The 20,527-nt window shown below is 37.2% G+C and overlaps 1 protein-coding gene across 1 annotated transcript in view; it reads right to left on the bottom strand.

The window, feature by feature from the left end:
* The window catches only part of SEMA3D (semaphorin 3D), a gene marked incomplete at both ends in the record, with an annotated part of 133,847 nt that overhangs the window by 105,979 nt on the left and 7,341 nt on the right, over positions 1 to 20,527 (bottom strand). Inside the window, one exon of the mRNA XM_082661799.1 lies at positions 2,181 to 2,341. Within this exon, the coding sequence (XP_082517925.1) occupies positions 2,181 to 2,341 (161 nt within the window). The remainder of the gene's footprint in view (positions 1 to 2,180; positions 2,342 to 20,527) is intronic.

Here is a 20,527-nt window from a genome sequence, read left to right as displayed (position 1 = left end):
CAATACTGGGCATATACCCTGAGAAAATCATAATTCAAAAAGAGTCATGTACCAAAATGTTCATTGCAGCTCTATTTACAATAGCCAGGACATGGAAGCAACCTAAGTGTCCATCGACAGATGAATGGATAAAGAAGATGTGGCACATATATACAATGGAATATTACTCAGCCATAAAAAGAAACAAAGTTGAGTTATTTGTAGTGAGGTGGATGGACCTAGAGTCTGTCCTACAGAGTGAAGTAAGTCAGAAAGAGGAAAAACAAATACCGTATGCTAACACATATATATGGAATCTAAGAGAAAAAGAAAAGTTTATGAAGAACCTAGGGGCAAGACAGGAATAAAGACACAGACCTACTAGAGAATGGACTTGAGGATATGGGGAGGGGGAAGGGTAAGCTGGGACAAACTGAGAGAGTGGCACGGACATATATACACTACCAAACGTAAAATAGATAGGTAGTGGGAAGTAGCCGCATAGCACAGGGAGATCAGCTGGGTGCTTTGTGACCACCTAGAGGGGTCGGATAGGGAGGGTGGGAGGGCGGGTGACACAAGAGGGAAGAGATATGGGAACATATGTATAGGTATAACTGATTCACTTTGTTATAAAGCAGAAACTAACACACCATTGTAAAGCAATTATACTCCAATAAAGATGTTTAAAAAAAAAAAGCATGGAATGGAGCTAAAATGGCAGAATGAAAGGACAAGTTTTTCAAATTCTAGCACATAATCAGCTGTTTATTCCACCTTACTGTAAACAATATCTAGGCTGCAGAATAATTCCAAAACAAATAAGATAACCTTATGAGTTTGTGTGTCTGGAATAACACAAGTCAAGAACAACTACTGGAAATATTTTAGCCCTCATTCTTCTTCTAGAAACACAGATTACATGGAATGCATGTGTATACATTTGCATTCAAAGATTATTTCTTTATCATACCTGAGCATTCATAAAACATTATTCCTTTTCCTTTGGTGGACCTCAAAAATGTGTGGAAGTACTACTTAAAAATTAAGTGATTAGAAGAGCAAAAACATTGTTTCTAATGCATGTGTTCATTAAGTGATAGTAACACATATGGTGACAAATATTTTGCCTATGTAGACTGAAGCCCTGAGTGCTGATATAATTCAAATAACTGGACAACTGATATTTATTTTACTGACTCAAAATTAGAGGGTTAAGTTAAAGTGGTCATTGTAGGTGAAAGCCGTATGAAGCTTCAAAGTCCAAGAATGACCTACACATAACTCTGAATGGGAAGAAGTCTCTATAAACTCAGTGTTGGGAACTATTGACCTGAAAGTTTGAAATGGCTCCTTGTATTTCTTTTGCAGTAGTATTTCTTCTGGCAAAGAAGAGAAAGAAAAACAATCAAAGATACCTCATAGATGCAGAATAGGTCATATATTATGTCTTCTCATCAGTCATTCAACTCTTCTAGTCTTGGTATCCATTTTTGTTTGCATAGATATTGATATTTACTAAATTACTGGCTAACAATAATTGATAAAACAGTGTGACAGTCTTTTCTTTGGGTATCACAGTGCTAGTTGAAAATGTAGGATACAACAGCAGTTGCTTTTTGGGTTTTGAATTACTAGTATATATTTCTTTTAAGTGCTAAGATTGTTCTTAATGAGCCCACAAGTGAGGCATTATTCATCTTCCCTACCTGAACGTGACTGAGCCATAGAAGAAACTTGCTCAGATATAAAAGGAGAGTGTGGAGAAACCAATGTGGTGCTAAAATGCTACCAGAGCCACACTATCATTAAGTATGCTTATTCATTGAAAATTAATAAAAACTTAATTTTACAATAATTGCTATAGATATAAATGTTAATATTTCATGAATAACTCATTTTCCAGCTTTTAAATCCAAAACTTTGCATTTCTGTTATGTAAAGTAGTATCCATTTACTAACTTTTCATGCCTTTCATTCAGATTTTCAAAGGTTTTAGTATTACACTCACTCTTGTACTTAAATCCATAAAAATCCAAAAACATGTATCAGAGGCAATAAGTTCTTTTAACATGTTCTTTTTTGACATGTAAATGACCTACTGCATTTGACACTGAATCACTTAAAACAAAACAAAAGTGAAGGAAAAGGGCATAGATGAAAATAAATGCATTCAGTAAACTATATAGAAATAAACTGACCTTCTTAAAATTTTTGTTTATGTCAACCAGACTGAGCAGGAAGATGTGGTCCTTGGCTCCCAGCAGCAGCCTGCCCCTCTCCTCATCTAACAAAGTGGTTTGGAAATCCAGTCCTTCCGATGAGCCCAAAAAGGGAATACAGCTATTTGAAAGCAGCAAGTCTACGGGGAAGTAAAAGAAGGATAAAAAGAAAGAAAAAATTCTGAATAAGCAAAATCTTTATTTGCCTCCATACACACACTGTTCCACTTTGTAAATGCATATACACAGCATGAAAGCTCCAATTTAGATACATGAAAACAATATACAGTTTTTAGCACATACTCATTTAGCAAGAGATGGAACTTATATTTGTATTTTATTGACATGTTTATCTTATTATCAAAAATGAATATAAAACATGTTAACACAAAAGCAATAAATGCAAAATTTCTCACAACGCTGTTTTACCTTTTTTTAAAATACCTTTTTTAAAGTAAATCTATTTATCTATTTTTGGCTGCATTGGGTCTTCATTGCTGCACATGGGCTTTCTCTAGTTGCCGCAGGTAAGCGGGGGCTACCCTTCATTGCGGTGTCCAGGTAGTCGTGGTGCACGGGCTTAGTTGCTCCACGGAACGTGGGATCTTCCCGGACCAGGGTTCAAACCTGTGTCTCCTGCATTGGCAGGCAGAGTCTTAACCACTGCGCCACCAGGGAAGTCCCTGCCTTCTTAAGTTATAAATTAAAGCATCTACCAACTACAGTAAGATTTGCAAACTGATCAAAGTATCAATGTATGCAAAGTAAGCAGCAAACTAAGTGTGTGATAAATCTCAGGCATTTTTTCTCCCTTCTACTTTTTTTTTTTTTTTTTTTTTTTTTTTTTTTTTTTGCTGTGTGCGGGCCTCTCACTGTTGTGGTCTCTCCCGCTGCGGAGCACAGGCTCCGAACGCGCAGGCTCAGCGGCCATGGCCCACGGGCCCAGCCGCTCCGCGGCATGTGGGATCCTCCCGGACCGGGGCACGAACCCGTGCCCCCTGCATCGGCAGGCGGACTCCCAACCACTGCGCCACCAGGGAAGCCCCCTTCTACTTTTGATAGTGTTCAGATTGACCCCATGTCTGGAAGATTACACGGCGCCTATTTCACATATACAGTAAGATGTAAACAAAGAAGCAATGGATTCTGAAGGAGATGTGATCCTGAACCAGTGATGGAATCAGAATTATAAAGCAAGAAGGGACCTTAAAAATCAATTAATGCAAATTCATGATGTTATAAATGGAGGTGTTTAATTCCATCAAGATGAAGCCACATGCCCTAAAGTCACAAAACTATGGTGGCAAAGCTGATAACATAACCTCAATCCCAGTCTCCATTTATCTTTGGTTTGTTACCGGGCCTAATTCTTTGTTCTGGTTATAATTGTGATATGAACAGATTCCTATTTAAATTTAGGTCTGAGGGTTAGTGGTTAGGACTCCACGCTCCCACTGCTAAGGGCACAGGTTCAATCTCTGGTCAAGGAACTAAGATCCCGCAAGCCATGTGGCATGGCCAAAAAAAACAAAAACCAAAAATAAAACCAAACAAAATAAATAAATAAATTTAGGTCTGAGTTTACAGGAGCCCAAATCTTTTCAATATGTTTCACCCCAAGTACAAAACATACCCTCTCATTTTCTACAACCCTAGACTATTAAATACCAATAAGATAATAATATCACTCATCACTTTTATTAAAGTCCATTATGTTACTGGACTTTAAAACTAAATCATTATGTTCAAGCAATTCATTATCAATTAATGAGAAAAGTAAAAAGAGACGATGTCTTAGAAACAGGCATCAAGATGCTTCCGAAATGTGTAATGGCAGTTTTCAATCTCTGTAAAATGGATATTTGAGTCCCTTAAATTTAAAGCCTATATATTCCATCCATCAACTGTGGGCTTTATTACTATTTGATGTTTTTGAGAATTCCTGTCACTCTACTTTTCTAATTTACAATGATTAAATGTTACTTCTTTTAGTCACTGAGATAGATTTTTTGTCTTAGTTTTGACAAACTAAAAGGTCATATGCTGAAGAAGACACGATACTATTTGAATTCTCAAGTGAGTGTGGCTTTACCAAACATAAATGTCTTATTAATATTTATGAATCATGCTTTGTGCACCCTGGATCGAAGTCTTAACTCTACACGAATTATTTTTCTACTAAAGTTAAATAAAACCTTAAGCGTTTTTCAGACCAAAGACACAATGGGATAATATATTTTAGCATCTTCAAATGTAGTAATAAGCCTATTTTTCAGGGCTGATATCCAGTAAATATTCCATATTGATTGCAAAGTAGAACAGAAGGGAAAAGAATGGAACCAAGAGAACAGACAAGACAGATACGATCTAAAGCTTAAAAAGAGAAAACATTTCACACAAACCTTTATTCAATCAGGCAATTCTGTATCTTCCATGGGATTTCCCCTTGTTTAACTAAGAATGAAATGGGCAAAATGGAAGTATGTAAAGGGATTTCCAAGAGGATATCTTGACCCAACTAATAGAGGAAAGTAGGTTTTAGGTTATAAATCCATACTATTTCAAGTGTCCACAGATTATAATCAACTATTTTGAACTATGCATTGCAATGTTAATTACAAAATGAAACATGGCTAAGCCTAATAAGCAGGAGTGTGAGCTTTAGGCCCAGATCAGCTGCATCATATCCTAGTTTTGCAACTCTGGCTGTGTGATCGAGGACAACAAATTTAAACTCTCTGTGCCTTGGTTTTCTCATCTATAAAGTAATTCTCATGATGATTAAAGGAGGTAATTTATATAAAGTTCTTAGAACAATGCCTTGAAAATAGGAAAAGTTCAAAAAACATTAACTGTTACTTTGAATATTAAACTCCGGTTTGGGCCAAATAAGTTCTATTAAAGAGTATTATCTCATCTTCCATTAAATCTGACTTATGAAGACTAGAACAGCTCTATGTTTTTTAAAATAATATTTGAATAACATTAAAAAGCTACTCTGTCCACAAATATTTATAAGCTTCTAGTACGTGTTAAGTATTGAACATGCTGCTTAAGGTTATGGAATGGCTGAGTCCTACCATCAAGGAGCTCACAGATCCCTGTGCAAATAGATATGCACAGACAGTACAACACATGCATAGACAATACAACATAAGCACAATAAATTCTAATACAAGTGTATACAAAATGTTAACAAATCTTTCAAGTAATTAATTGTGCATCGCCTTACAAAAGGAGGTGATACTTGTGAACAGTCTTGAAGGACAGACAGAAGCTTTACAGGAAAAACATAAAGAAAAGTTTATTCCAAGCAGAAGAGTGCTAGGATGTACAAGGGTACACACCATCGTATATTATACTTGCGTACTGCATGTTTAATGCTATCTCCTACTATGGGGTATGAGTTCCTTCAGGGCCAAGACCAGGCCTTACTTATCTTGGAAACCCCAGCACGTATCTCAGAGTCTGAGACAAATCAAGCACTTTAATAAATTTGGGGAATTGCAGTAGTTCAGTATGCTGGAACAGAGAGAAGAGGCAGGGGCAGTGAGAAGTGAGGATGCCTCCAGGTAATCAGGGCATAAGATGGCAGGCTGCGGAGGTCGGGTATTATGTAGGTAACTGAAAGCCACTAAAGTATTTTGTGCAGGAAACGTGACAGAGACTATAGCTGAATATTACAAAAATAAGTCTGGCTGCAGTGTTCAGGATGGATGAGAATCAGGAAAGATGGGGGCAGAGAGCCTCCCCAGAAGTTTCTGAAACGTGATGAGTCCCTGAATTATGGCAGTGCTAACGGGAAGAGGACGACATTTAAGAATCTTGCGTCTCATTTTCCGTCTCTACGCAAACAGTGAGAAAAATAAAGTTGAGGTCATCATTCGCTTTATTTTCTTTTACCATAATTAATTCTATTGGTTTTAGTTTCAAACAAATTTGACAAGGAAAAACAGCTGCAAAAATAGTGACTAACCTGAAGCATTATCACTTCAAAATGATTTAACGTTGCCTTGTAACAATGTTAGCATCAGAACGATTAAAGCATGCTTCCCAGATGCTTTGTAGCCAAACTAAATAACAAGACTTAGGCATTACATATGAAAATTTCTCAGGCTGATGCACACATTTTGAAAAGACCTTGGGACAGGGATTGGAACAGGTTCCCTCTTCCCCAAACAGTTTATCTTTCTTGCATTTCTGCCAAACCAAGCAAAGTCATTTTTGTTTCCACGGGATCATCCAGCCTAGGAAAAAAAAAGTTAAATCCCGAGTCTGAATCTTAACACCTAAAGCTGATACACTCCAAGGGTTTCAGGAACCAGATATGGATGCTAGCTGTGCAGGCTGCAAACTCATGCAAGTTAAAGACTAATAATTTGGCAATATATTTCAAAGCTTTATTTTTTTCTTTTCTTAAACTGGCAAGTCTCAGGCACGTGATTTTTAAGATTGTCCACAGTTTATAATCCTTTTGAACAGAAACTCCGTCTTGTTTTTTTTCCCCCTTTGGTAGTGGGGTGAATGGCTTCACAAATGCCATTCAGATAGGGCCTGCTCTGTACTTACTTAGCCAGCCCCACCTTTCCTCAGACTTCTAGGTCCTAAATGCATTCTTTGTTCTATCTACCTAAACCTTTGACCGAAACTACCATAATCACTCCTTCTAGCCGTTCTTTTAGCAATTCATTGTCCTATCACCTTGTTCTCAGTTTGTAATCTCACTCAATCACCCAGGCCCTCAAATTCCCACTCTTGTTCTCAGTACATTCTTGAAAAATCTACAGCTGATTATTTCTGAAATAAACGCATCAAAGTTATGATTCATCGTTTACTCTACTAGTTTAACTATGGAAATCATGCACATGATGGATTTTAACTGAATGTCGACACAGACCAGATGTTCATAATCCATGATCAATAAACCACGGCAGGGCTTCCCTGGTGGCGCAGTGGTTGAGAGTCCGCCTGCCGATGCAGGGGACACGGCTTCGTGGCCCGCTCCGGGAAGATCCCACATGCCGCAGAGCGGCTGGGCCCGTGAGCCATGGCCGCTGAGTCTGCGCGTCCGGAGCCTGTGCTCCGCAACGGGAGAGGCCACAACAGCGAGAGGCCGGCATACCGCAAAAAATAAATAAATAAATAAACAAACAAACCACGGCAGAGCAACGGGATGGTTCTGAGGTTCAAAACTCCTATAAACAGCATGGTATTTTCCTATATTTGTACATATGTGTGCATTGCTGAAGAGTATGTCCAGAGTTCATCAACATCCCCTGATATCTTACCAGAAGTCACAGGTAAATTGTATGTCTCCCACATACAGTTAATAACATATTTAGAATAATTTCTCATTTCTAACACAACAAAGTAAGTCTCTACCCTCATAAAACTAGATTTTTGAAAGCAAACAACTGACTCATCTAAGATCGCCAGGTACTGTGCGCACGCTCCAACGACTGATAACGAGTTCCACTCTCATTGACCTCATAGCCTAGTGGAGAGAAAATGCTCATCCACAACAAAAATGAGAATATACATTTTTTTCTCCAGTGGCTGGAGACTTTATTTATCTAGTTATTTATTTATTTAGGCCACACCTTGTGGCATGCGGGATGCTGGACCTTAGTTACCTGACCAGGGATCAAACCCATACCCTGGGGTTAATTCCGTGCACTGGGAGCACCGAGTCTTAACCACTGGACCATCAGGGAAGTCCCAAGAATATACTTGTGACAAAGGACAACAGTACTTAAAGTAGTAGACTGTTAAATATTTTTAATAGTAAAATAGAAAGGACTTCCTCTCTGTGTCTCCATTAGCAAAGGCCAAATAACACAATTCTCGCCAATACAGTGGGTAGAGAAACTAAATGGTCTCTGATCACCTTCCAACCCTGGAGTTCTAGGGCATTAGAACCTAACATTGAACTTTGTTAAAACGGACAACGTATCGAGTAACAAACGAGTAACAAACTGTCATTCATCTATTTACTCCAGGCCATTGCTCTGTTCTTTGGAACAGGTAGTCTCTAACCTTTGGGAAGAACAGAAATACGGTATACGGCAATTAGAGCTAAAGGGAGAACTTCTCAATAAACCTGTTTGACTCCTCTGTTACCAATTCAGTGAGGCCCAGAATGGTTAAGTGGGCTTCACAAAACCAGTTTTCTCTTCGTGGCAAAATACAGCAGCAATGAATCCCCTCACCTACAGCCACATGCCCCTCCGTGTGAGGGCAAGGCTGAAGATCCCACCGTCCCTGCTCCTATTTGAAATAAATGCTTGTTCTGAAAAGAATTCTTTGTAACTCCCTTTTAGTGTCCCTTCATATAATTGTTCATTCAGCCTGAAGAAACATTTGACCTGATGCTCTACAGTCTTCCTCGCTACCCCAGAGAGGAAAGGAGTGGTCAGTCACACTGAATCTAATAAATTTAGGATTAAGCAGCACAGACTTCCTCAATGTTTCACTGTTAAATGAATAAAATCCCAAACCCTTGAATTCCTGCATTTATTGCCAGAAATTCTAAACTGGGTGGAGTTGACAATCTCTCTCACGAGAAGACTACATAGCTAAAAAATGGCTTCCCACATCCTTTAAAGAACACTTCACAGGAAGATCTTTTTTTAAAGAAGAAAATCAAAGTTATTAAAGGCAGAATTTCATGGGGTAAAAATAACATCAGCTTTGAGAAAAGTCAATTTCCAGTAGAATTTCTCAGCAGGGAAAGCTTACAGCCAACAATGAATCCAGATCAAAACCCTGTCACCTTGGGGATTCCCTGGTGGTCCAGTGGTTAGGACTCAGCACTTGCCAAAAAAAAAAACAAAGCAAAACAAACAAACAAAAAACAACCCCCCCCCCAAAAAATACCTGTCACCTTTCCCTACCATCTCAGAATATTCAGCAGAAAAGCACAAATTCTTGCCCCACCTACCCCCTCTTTTTCCTCAAGGAAATAGCCATTATATCAGTAGGGCTGTTCTGAGGGTTCTTGAATACAGTCACATCTCCAGTGTGTTCTCTGCAAAACTGTCTAAATAAAGAAGGAAAGGAGTTTTTTTTCCTGCCTTCCCCATAAATTCAGCTTCTCCCCCTTGATCTCTGAATTCCCTGGGCTTCCATGCCAACCGTTAGACTCCCAAGATTCTTTCTATGGAACTCCTTCGTCCCATAGTTCCCATAAATGTTTTGGCTACCAAAACACCCTTACCATCCCCTAACCCCCAAAGCCTGTTCTCAGTTTGGGTCCGGAATTGAGTAAAGGGAGCAAACTGCTCATCCCAAAATGAAAATTAGTCACTAATGCTGTGGCTCACTGAGTCCCTTTGGCTCTCTGTGAACCTGTATTTGTCTCTCCCGCTTTTGGTCTGAGGCAAGGGAAGAATTCTTTCTTGGATTTAACGTTTCGAAAGTGAACTCATCTTAAATTGGCCCTACCTGACTTTCAATTGGTTTTCTGAGGTTTGAGATCATATGAAAAGACCTTGGTCACCAAGTTGGCTCACTTCCACCTATCAAACATACCCCTTATTCTCTATTTAAGTATCTTTAGTCTCCATAGCTAACTGCTCAAACAATATCAAATGTATAAAGAATGTTATTCAAAGCTAAACTCCCGACAAAAGACTAAATTATAGGCGTATCATCGTTATATTTTCCCAGGTGAAAAGTCTAACCCTAACCTTGCAAATGCAAGTTCAAATTAGAAAGAAAAAACAATGAAACTCTCATTTGCTCATCTGCAATGGAATGTTGGAAATCATTCTGTTCATTAGGTCTTAGACAGAATATTATCTATATCAATAATAAATCAGATGATGCCACATAGGGAAACATAAATTAGGAACAAATAAAGCCTATTACTCATCAAGCTACATTCTTGCCAGGACAGGATGTGAAATAGGAGTGTAGTAATTTTACACCATCGCATTTTCATCTACATCCATGCATTTAAATCACAGGTTTCTTCTTCTTTGGCTAGCTTTCAACAGTAGACGCTTTATACAATCCATCACATGTGAGATTCACAATTTACGATTATAGGTGCCTTTTAAATTCTTACTTTGAGTAAGAATGAATTGTTTTAAATTCTCAAAAGCTTGGCCATGATAAATTTTCCTACTGAGCTATAAAATGGCTAACATTATAAATAACTGATACATTTCCAGAAGAACAATTCAATAACAGAATAAACTGCCTCAGAGGGTAATTCAATAACAGAATAAACTGCCTCAGAGGGTAATTCTGGGAAAGACAGATTCTATTTTGACAATTATTTTCTTAATTCCCTTCAAAGTATTGAGAATTTCTACTTTTTCAAATTTCAAGGTATATTTAAAATCAAAACACCATGTCACAAGTGAATAGGAGTTTGTTTTCAATCTAGTATGTGTATTTAATTTTTTAAAACCTTAGAAAAGTCATACCTTAATACACCATCTTTTACTGATTCTAAATAGCAAGACAAATATGACAAGACCAAATAATTCCTCAAGATAAGATCACCACAAGTTAATGTACAGAGCAAAGAGTTGTGAGAATAACTTTAAAAAACAATATTTTATAACAATATTACTTTTTAAATTAATTATATTAATCGAAGTTAAGTATATACATACCAAAAGGTAAAGTTAAAAGGCATATATAAGCCTATCTGTCTCTTCTCCCATCCTCTGTCCACCTCTAATCTAGACCCCATATTGACACATTTAGTAGTTTATTTTCTATTATTTTCATATATAGAAATAATATGTATGTACTACTACCTTTTAAAACATCATTTTCAGACATTTCCACTGAATTCCTGTTTATAGAAGTTGAGAGTTCTAGCTTTCTTATGCCAACTCTTTCCCTCCAACCAAGCTCCTAACACTACGGTATGTCCATTCTTATAAAAGCTATATTTAATCATTCCATTACTATCGCAAGGTAAATATTCTTCCCTACTTTGAAAAGTAGTGTTCTCTAAATAAAGACTATTACAAGTGACAAAGAAGGACACTGCATCATGATCAAGGGATCAATCCAAGAAGAAGATATAACCATTGTAAATATTTATGCACCCAACATAGGAAAACCTCAATACATAAGGCAAATACTAACAGCCATCAAAGGGGAAATCGACAGTAAAACAATCATAGTAGGGGACTTTAACACCCCACTTTCACCAATGGACAGTTCATCCAAAATGAAAATAAATAAGGAAACAAGCTTTAAATGATACATTAAACAAGATGGAGTTAATTGATACTTATAGGACATTCCATCCAAAAACAGCAGAATACACTTTCTTCTCAAGTGCTCATGGAACATTCTCCAGGGTAGATCATACCTTGGGTCACAAATCAAGCCTTGGTAAATTTAAGAAAATTGAAATTGTATCAAGTATCTTTTCCGACCACAACACTATGAGACTAGACATCGACTACAGGAAAAAAATCTGTAAAAAATACAAACACAGGGAGGCTAAACAATAAGCTACTTAATAACGAAGAGATCACTGAAGAAATCAAAGAGCAAATCAAAAAATACCTAGAAACAAACGGCAATGAAAACACGACAACCCAAAACCTATGGGATGCAGCAAAAGCAATTCTAAGAGGGAAGCTTATAGCAATACAAACCTACTTTAAGAAACAAGAAACATCTCAAATAAACAACGTAACCTTACACCTAAAGCAATTAGAGAAAGAAGAACAAAGAAACCCAAAGTTAGCAGAAGGAAAGAAATCATAAAGATCAGATCAGAAATAAATGAAAAAGAAATAAAGGAAATGATAGCAAAGATCAATCAAACTAAGAGCTGGTTCTTTGAGAAGATAAACAAAATTGATAAACCATTAGCCAGACTCATCAAAAAAAAAAGGGAGAAGACCCAAATCAATAGAATTAGAAATGAAAAAGGACAAGTAACAACTGACACTGCAGAAATACAAAAGATCATGAGAGATTACTACAAGCAACTCTATGCCAATAAAATGGACAACCTGGAAGAAATGGACAAATTCTTAGAAAAGCACAACCTTTGGAGACTGAACCAGGAAGAAATAGAAAATATAAACAGACCAATCACAAGCACTGAAATTAAGACTGTGATTAAAAATCTTGCAACAAACAAAAGCCCAGGATCAGATGGCTTCACAGGCAATTCTATCAAACATTTACAGAAGAGCTAACACCTATCCTTCTCAAACTCTTCCAAAATATAGCAGAGGGAGGAACACTCCCATACTCATTCTACAAAGCCACCATCACCCGGATACCAAAACTAGACAAAGATGTCACGAGGAAAGAAAACTACAGGCCAATATAACTGATGAATATAGATGCAAAAATCCTCAACAAAATACTAGCAAACAGAATCCAACAGCATATTAAAAGTATTATACACCATGATCAACTGGGGTTTATCCCAGGAATGCAAGGATTCTTCAATATACGCAAATCAATCAATGTGATACACCATATTAACAAACTGAAGGATAAAAACCATATGATCATCTCAATAGATGCAAAAAAAAAGCTTTTGACAAAATTCAACACCCATTTATGATAAAAACCCTCCAGAAAGTAGGCATAGAGGGAACTTACCTCAACATAATAAAGGTCATATATGACAAACCCACAGCCAACACCATTCTCAATAGTGAAAAACCTAAACCATTTCCACTAAGATCAGGAACAAGACAAGGTTGCTCACTCTCACCACTATTATTCAACATTGTTTCGGAAGTTTTAGCCACAGCAATCAGAGAAGAAAAGGAAATAAAAGGAATCCAAACCGAAAAAGAAGTAAAACAGTCACTGTTTGCAGATGACATGACACTATACATAAAGAATCCTAAAGATGCTACCAGAAAACTACTAGAGCTAATCAATGAATTTGGTAAATAGCAGGATACAAAATTAATGCACAGAAATCTCTGGCGTTCCTATACACTAATGATGAAAAATCTGAAAAAGAAATTAAGGAAACACTCTCATTTACAATTGCAACACAAAGAACAATATACCTAGGAATAAACCTACCTAAGAAGACCAAAGATCTGTATGCAGAAAACTATAAGACACTGATGAAAGAAATTAAAGATGATACAAATAGATGGAGAGATATACCATGTTCTTGGATTGGAAGAATCAACATTATGAAAATGACTACTACCCAAAGCAATCTACAGATTCAATGCAATCCCTATCAAACTACCAATGGCATTTTTCACAGAAGTAGAACAAAAAATTTCACAATTTGTGTGGAAACACAGAAGACCCCAAATAGCCAAAGCAATCTTGAGAATGAAAAACGGAGCTGGAGGAATCAGGCTCCCTGACTTCAGACTATACTACATAGCTACAGTAATCAAGACAGTATGGTACTGGCACAAAAACAGAAATATAGATCAATGGAACAGGATAGAAACCCCAGAGATAAACCTAGGCACATATGGTCACCTTATCTTTGCTAAAGGAGGCAGGAATACACAATGGAGAAAAGACAGCCTCTTCAATAAGTGGTGCTGGGAAAACTGGACAGCTACATGCAAAAGAATGAAATTAGAACACTCCCTAACACCATATACAAAAATAAACTCAAAATGGATTAAAGACCTAAATGTAAGGCCAGACACTATCGAACTCTTAGAGGAAAATATAGGCAGAACACTCTATGGCACAAATCACAGCAAGATCCTTTTGACCCACCTCCTAGAGAAATGGAAATAAAACCAAAAATAAACAAATGGGACCTAATGAAACTCAAAAGCTTTTACACAGCAAAGGAAACCATAAACAAGACCAAAAGACAACCCTCAGTATGGGAGAAAATATTTGCAAATGAAGCAACTGACAAAGGATTAGTCTTCAAAATTTACAAGCAGCTCATGCAGCTCAATATCAAAAAAACAAACAACCCAATCCAAAAATGGGCAGAAGACCTAAACAGACATTTCTCCAAAGAAGATATACAGATTGCCAACAAACACATGAAAGGATGCTCAACATCATTAAGCATTAGAGAAATGCAAATCAAAACTACAATGAGATATCATCTCACACCAGTCAGAATAGCCATCATCAAAAAATCTACATACAGTAAATGCTGGAGAGGGTGTGGAGAAAAGGGAACCCTCTTGCACTGCTGGTGGGAATGTAAATTGATACAGCCACTATGGAGAACAGTATGGAGGTTCCTTAAAAAACTACAAATAGAACTACCATACGACCCAGCAATCCCACTAGTGGGCATATACCCTGAGAAAACCATAAGTCAAAAAGAGACATGTACCACAATGTTCATTGCAGCTCTATTTACCATAGCCAGGGCATGGAAGCATCCTAAGTGTCCATTGACAGATGAATGGATAAAGAAGATGTGGCATATATATACAATGGAATATTACTCAGCCATAAATAGAAACGAAATTGAGTTATTTCTAGTGAGGTGGATGGACCTAGAGTCTGTCATACAGAATGAAAAAAAAAACAAAAAACAAATACCATATGCTAACACATATATATGGAATCAAAAAAAAAAATGGGGCTTCCCTGGTGGCACAGTGGTTGAGAATCTGCCTGCTAATGCAGGGGACACAGGTTCAAGCCCTGGTCTGGGAGGATCCCACATGCCGCGGAGCAACTAGACCCGTGAGCCACAACTACTGAGCCTGCGCGTCTGGAGCCTGTGCTCCGCAACAAGAGAGGCCACGATAGTGAGAGGACTGCGCACTGCGATGAAGAGTGGCCCCCGCTTGCCACAACTAGAGAAAGCCCTCGCACAGAAACGAAGACCCAACACAGCAAAAGTAAATAAATAAAATTAAAAAAAATAAAATGGTCATGAAGAACCTAGGGCCAAGACGGGAATAAAGACGCAGACCTACTAGAGAATGGACTTGAGGACACTGGGGGGGGGAAGGGTAAGCTGTGACAAAGTGAGAGAGTGGCATGGACATATATACACTACCAAATGTAAAACTGATAGCTAGTGGGAAGCAGCCACATAGCACAGGGAGATCAGCTTGGTGCTTTGTGACCACCTAGAGGGGTGGGATACGGAGGGTGGGAGGGAGAGAGACGCAAGAGGAAAGAGATATGGGGATATATATATATATATATATATATATATATATATATATATATATATGAATAGCTGATTCACTTTGCTATAAAGCTGAAACTAACACACCATGGTAAAGCAATTATACTCCAATAAAGATGTTAAAAAACAAAAAGCAGTGTTCTCTGATTATACTTTCTTTCTTGAAAATAAAAAAAATGTTGTTTTTGTTAATAATTCCCCAATTGTGACATTTGCTTAGACTTCCTTAAGATCATGATCAAAACTTTCCACACCTTCTGAAAAATGCCTCCATAAAATTTTCAAATGGAATTCTGTCAGATTGTTTTTTGTTTTCCTTCAGGAAACATCCCCTCTTGGCCCTTTCTTCCTCTTGCTCCAATCTGGACTGTCTATTCTCTGACCTGAGGAATAGTTTCTTCAAACTTCCTTCTACCACTCTCCTAGTAAGAAACTCATTTTTCCTGGATCCCATGTCTTTCCTCTTTGATTTATTTTCTTATTTTGGTGAGCACATCTCCAGAAGTTTCCTAAAAAAGAGTGACTGTGACTTATATATTTGAAATTTTCCATGTGTGAAAATGTCTTTAATTTACCTTTGTTGATAATTGGGCTAACTATAGAATTCTGGGCTGAACAGCTTTCACCCTCAGAGAACTGAGGCGTTTACATACTATCCTCTGGCTTCCAAAGTTATGGTTTAGAAGTCTCATGCCATCAGTGTCCCAAGCTTTTGAATGTCTTCTGTTTTTCCTTTCACCTCCTCACTCTTGCTATTATAAAACTTAAAATAATTGGCCTGAATATGTCTTGTTTTGTTTTTCACTTATCGTGCTGGGCATTCAGTGTGACATCTGATCTGAAAGTTAATTTCCACTGATTCAAGAGAATTTCCTTTTGGCTTTTCATTCAGAACAAACAGATGTCAGTTATCTGTGCAACTTTTCTCTAGGTTTTCTCCAGAAAGGGTCCTCTAGCTTACCCAAGGAAGATAATTCCGTACACGTGTGCACAGAATTTGCATCAGAATATGCTTATGGACTTCCAAGAGGGAGATTCAAAATACAGTCACAGAATAATGTCTTCCTTAATTTCAGTCAGTATTACAGGGCATAAACAATGAGATCATGTTTTCCATTTAGTTTCCCATAAATTGTTAGTTCTCTGCTGATGACTTCAAAATAGACACCTAAAACCCCACTGCCTCTCCCAAGTCACAGTTCAGAATTTCCAGTAGCCTGCTTGGTACTGTCATTTTTCCCCCAACCACCTGGTCCTACTGACTATAATGACTTTAATGACATGACCTAGTTCCCAGGCTCAAGATAACAGAATCGTTTTTAGTTCCTCTTCCTTATTCCCTTACTCTTTTATTCCCCTATTTAAATAACTGCTACCTGTAAGTATATTGCATTTCCCTCACATCAACTTCCAGGTAAATTTAAAGCCTTATAGATTTCCTCATGCAAATTATCTATTCCTTTTCCTCAAACATTTATTTTTATCATCAGCCAGGCTAAGAGCCATATTACTGCTTCTCAAAATTACTGTAACAGGCTCCTAAACAACCTTGTTCCCTGCCCCCCTCCCTCTCCAATCTCTCCCACATTATGCTGTCTATTCTGGTTTTCTCCCTTAAATTAGAATTAAGTTAGAATTTCATGATCAAAATCCTCCAGTGCCAACATATATTTTATTCAATAAACTCTAAATTTCTTCCAATGTTCAAAGTTCAATTTCACACCCAACCTCCTCCGAAATTCTTTGAAATGTTTGGTTTTATTTACCCTAATCCTATGGCATCAATCTTTTTGCAGTTATTTTGTCCCTTAAAAAGACTAGAAGCTCTTGCAGACAAGAATAATGTCTAAATCATTGCTGCAATTCATCACCTCTTCTTTCACATAAGAAGTCTAACAAACATTTAACTGATGATTTTTCAAACTCTAGTGATTCTTGTTTATGTTGGTTTATCTACCTTCCATCTAAATCAGGATTTATTACAGCCTTATTAATAATTCAGAGAGGTTAATGTGCCATTTGGAGACCCAATTGTGCCTCTAATGCTTTGCAATCATAAGAGATTCCTGTTGTGATATCCAAATGTTCCTGTGTGTATTGGGGGTGGGAGGATGGAGGAGAGGAGGGTGGGAAGAGGAGAGAGTTGGAAATAAAACACTCTAAAAGCAGTGCTTCTCAGGATTAACATGCATTCAGATCAGCTGGGATTCTTGCTAAAAAATAGACTCTCACTGAGAAGTCTAGGAGGGAGCCTGAGATTCTGCATTTCTAAGAAGCTCTCAAATTATGCTGGCGCTACTGGTCCTTGAACCACAGCTGGAGTAGAAAAGCTAAAGAACACTGTGGCCCCAATTGCCTTGAAGTGCTGGACTCTTCTTTCTTCTCCACACTACAGTTTCTCTCAAACCCTTATATGATGATGTGTTAATTTATGCAAAATAGCCAAATTATTATTATTTTTCCTCTACAACACTACATTGTTAGAATAAGTTAGGGATGTACAGCTGTGACCAATGTGATTAACTTATAACTAACTTAATTGCTATAAGTGATAAATAACCTACTTAGTTTCAACCAAAGACATATAAAACTCTTTCCCCTCCATTTTCTCATACAAAGAAGAGAAGTACATTCATTTAATATGCATTAACCTGGAAGGAAAATGTAAAGATGCCAAGTTATGATTTATTAATTGACTTTCAAGTAAATGTCCTGTTATGTGTGGCAGGAGAAATTGTATCCAAGATGCTTAAATATATTTTTAAAGACCTTGAATTTTCTTCACATCCTACTTCAATTAATTCAGTAATATATTATGTCTGGTCTCTCTTTGAAGCCTATCATAATATCCATTTGTGCTTTATAACTTCCAAGGAGCTTTTCCTCTATTATTTCATTTGATCCTTAACCAAAGGATTATCACTAATTTCCAGATGAGAAAACCTAGATTCAGAAAGAGCAAACAACTGTTCTAATGGTACAAGAACAGTACATGGCAGAGAAAGCTAAAACCTATCAAGGTCTCTTCTAACTCTAAGCCCTATCACCCATTACAGCTATATTTTATATTTTAAGATTGACCATTACTTAGAAAAGCAAGGTTCTTTTTCAAAACAATTCTACTTACTGTTTTTATGGAACATACCCACAGACAAGTTCACTTCTATTGCTTCCTCCACTTTACCATTCCATTGGGATTACTGAAATATTTATCTTATTTTCTAGACTGTGTCTGGCTCACTTTGGCTTTAGTGAAATAAACCTCTTTATGAGTATCTTTCTTCCTAAATAAAAAGCACTTTAGCTTTAATTTATGCCTCTTTTGAATTAATAGGATTAAAACAGCATGTTGAAAGGACTCAGAAAAATGCAAAATGTATATTACAAGTTCTTAAGAGAGAGGCATTTGCCAAATTTTCTGTTAAAATGACCCAATGACATTCATTTAAAAAAAATCTGTAAACTTACAGTTTTACATTTATACTGAAAGAATCTCACTGCTAAAATTTATTTAATAAGACCCAAGAAATTAGAGCCAAATTTTAGGTAAGTGAAGTCATAAAACAAGAAATTGTAGATAAAAAATTTTATCTCCTCAATAATTTACAGAATAGTAAACCAACTATATACAGTATACGATCTATTCAAAGAAACCTATTTTAACCAAAAAATAGTGGACTGGGTTTAATGCCAGAAAAATTTGCCTTTACTTAAATTATGCCCTTATAAATTCCTTCCATATTTATGCATAACAAGGATGCAATTCAAGTGTCTCATGATGTAGCTCTCCTTTGCCCTGCCAGGAGGACACTACTGACCACATAGGCCTCAGTGATTTTTATGTATGTTCCTAATTCCAGGAACACTTTTTATATGATACTTTTGTATGGCAATATTACATCATATGTTACCATATATTATTAGGTAACTTCTACCACTCTGTGAACCTCTACAGATCAATCATGTTTAGAAGAATGCTCTACATAGTGTTAAATAGATTTTAATCATCACTAAATCACAGTGCTGGATACAGGCAAGTTGTAGTACAAACACTATTGTACTGAAACGCAGAAGGCTTGGATCAGCTTTCTAATTATCTACTAATGTGACTCTGAGGTTATTAGTTAATCTTTCTGAAGTTTTATTTCTAAATCCTTACATAACAAATTTCTAAACATATGTAGTACTTACAAACCTATATCAATATATCAAACTGAATATATTTTTATATCTGTTTAACCTCTCTTTCTACCTACACAACAGTTGACACTGATAATGAACCAAACGATAGTTTATTATGCAAAATAAGCAAGTTTTATTAACATATGTTCTAAAAGTAGCCTGATTTTAGAAGGAAAAAATCATTATTTTCTTCAATAGTGTATGAATTATCCCACATTTCTCCTGAATCATTAATTATTCCTCTCCTAGATTATTTCAATTAACAAATAAATATGCTGTTGTTTAGCTCATGAAAAAAAACAAGTCTCTTGATCTCATTGTCCTTCCAGCTACTACTGCCCACGTCTCTATTATGGGAAAACTCCTTGAAAGAACTGTCTACACTTGCCTCCAGTTCCCCCGAGCCCATGCTCTTCAGAATCCATCTTAGTTGTGCTCTGGCTCCCACACTTAAAGACACTGCTCTTATCAAGGTCAACAATAGACTTCTGTTGTTATTTTATTTATTTATTTATTTTTTGCGGTACGCGGGCCTCTCGCTGTTGCGGCCTCTCCCGTTGCGGAGCACAGGCTCCGGACGCGCAGGCTCACCGGCCATGGCTCACGGGCCCAGCCGTTCCGCGGCACGTGGGATCTTCCCGGACCGGGGCACAAACCCACGTCCCCTGCATCGGCAGGCAGACTCTCAACCACTGCGCCACCAGGGAAGCCTCCTGTTGTTAAATTTAATGTTAATTTTTACTTATCTTTCGTGACACATTAGCTGAATATGACACTGCTGGTAGTCCCTTTTCTTACTTTCTTCCTTTAACTTTCTCTACACCACAACTTCTGATTTTTCTCCTACATACCTGGGCACTTCTTTTAGTTCACTGAGATGCTCAGTCCTCCTTTCACTAATTTCCTGACTTAAGAGTATCCCAGAACTCAATCCTCTAAATTTTCTATATCCCTTAGTCGTCTCACAGAATTTCATGGATTTAAAATTTTCTCTATGCTAACTGCCAAATTCATATCTCCAATTGACATCGTCTATAAACTCCAA

Source organism: Grampus griseus, assembly GCF_964374135.1.
Source record: "Grampus griseus genome assembly, chromosome: 9".
Taxonomy (NCBI): Eukaryota; Metazoa; Chordata; class Mammalia; order Artiodactyla; family Delphinidae; genus Grampus; species Grampus griseus.
Note: the sequence above shows the minus strand (reverse complement) of the source record. Positions and strands in the feature narration are given on the sequence as shown.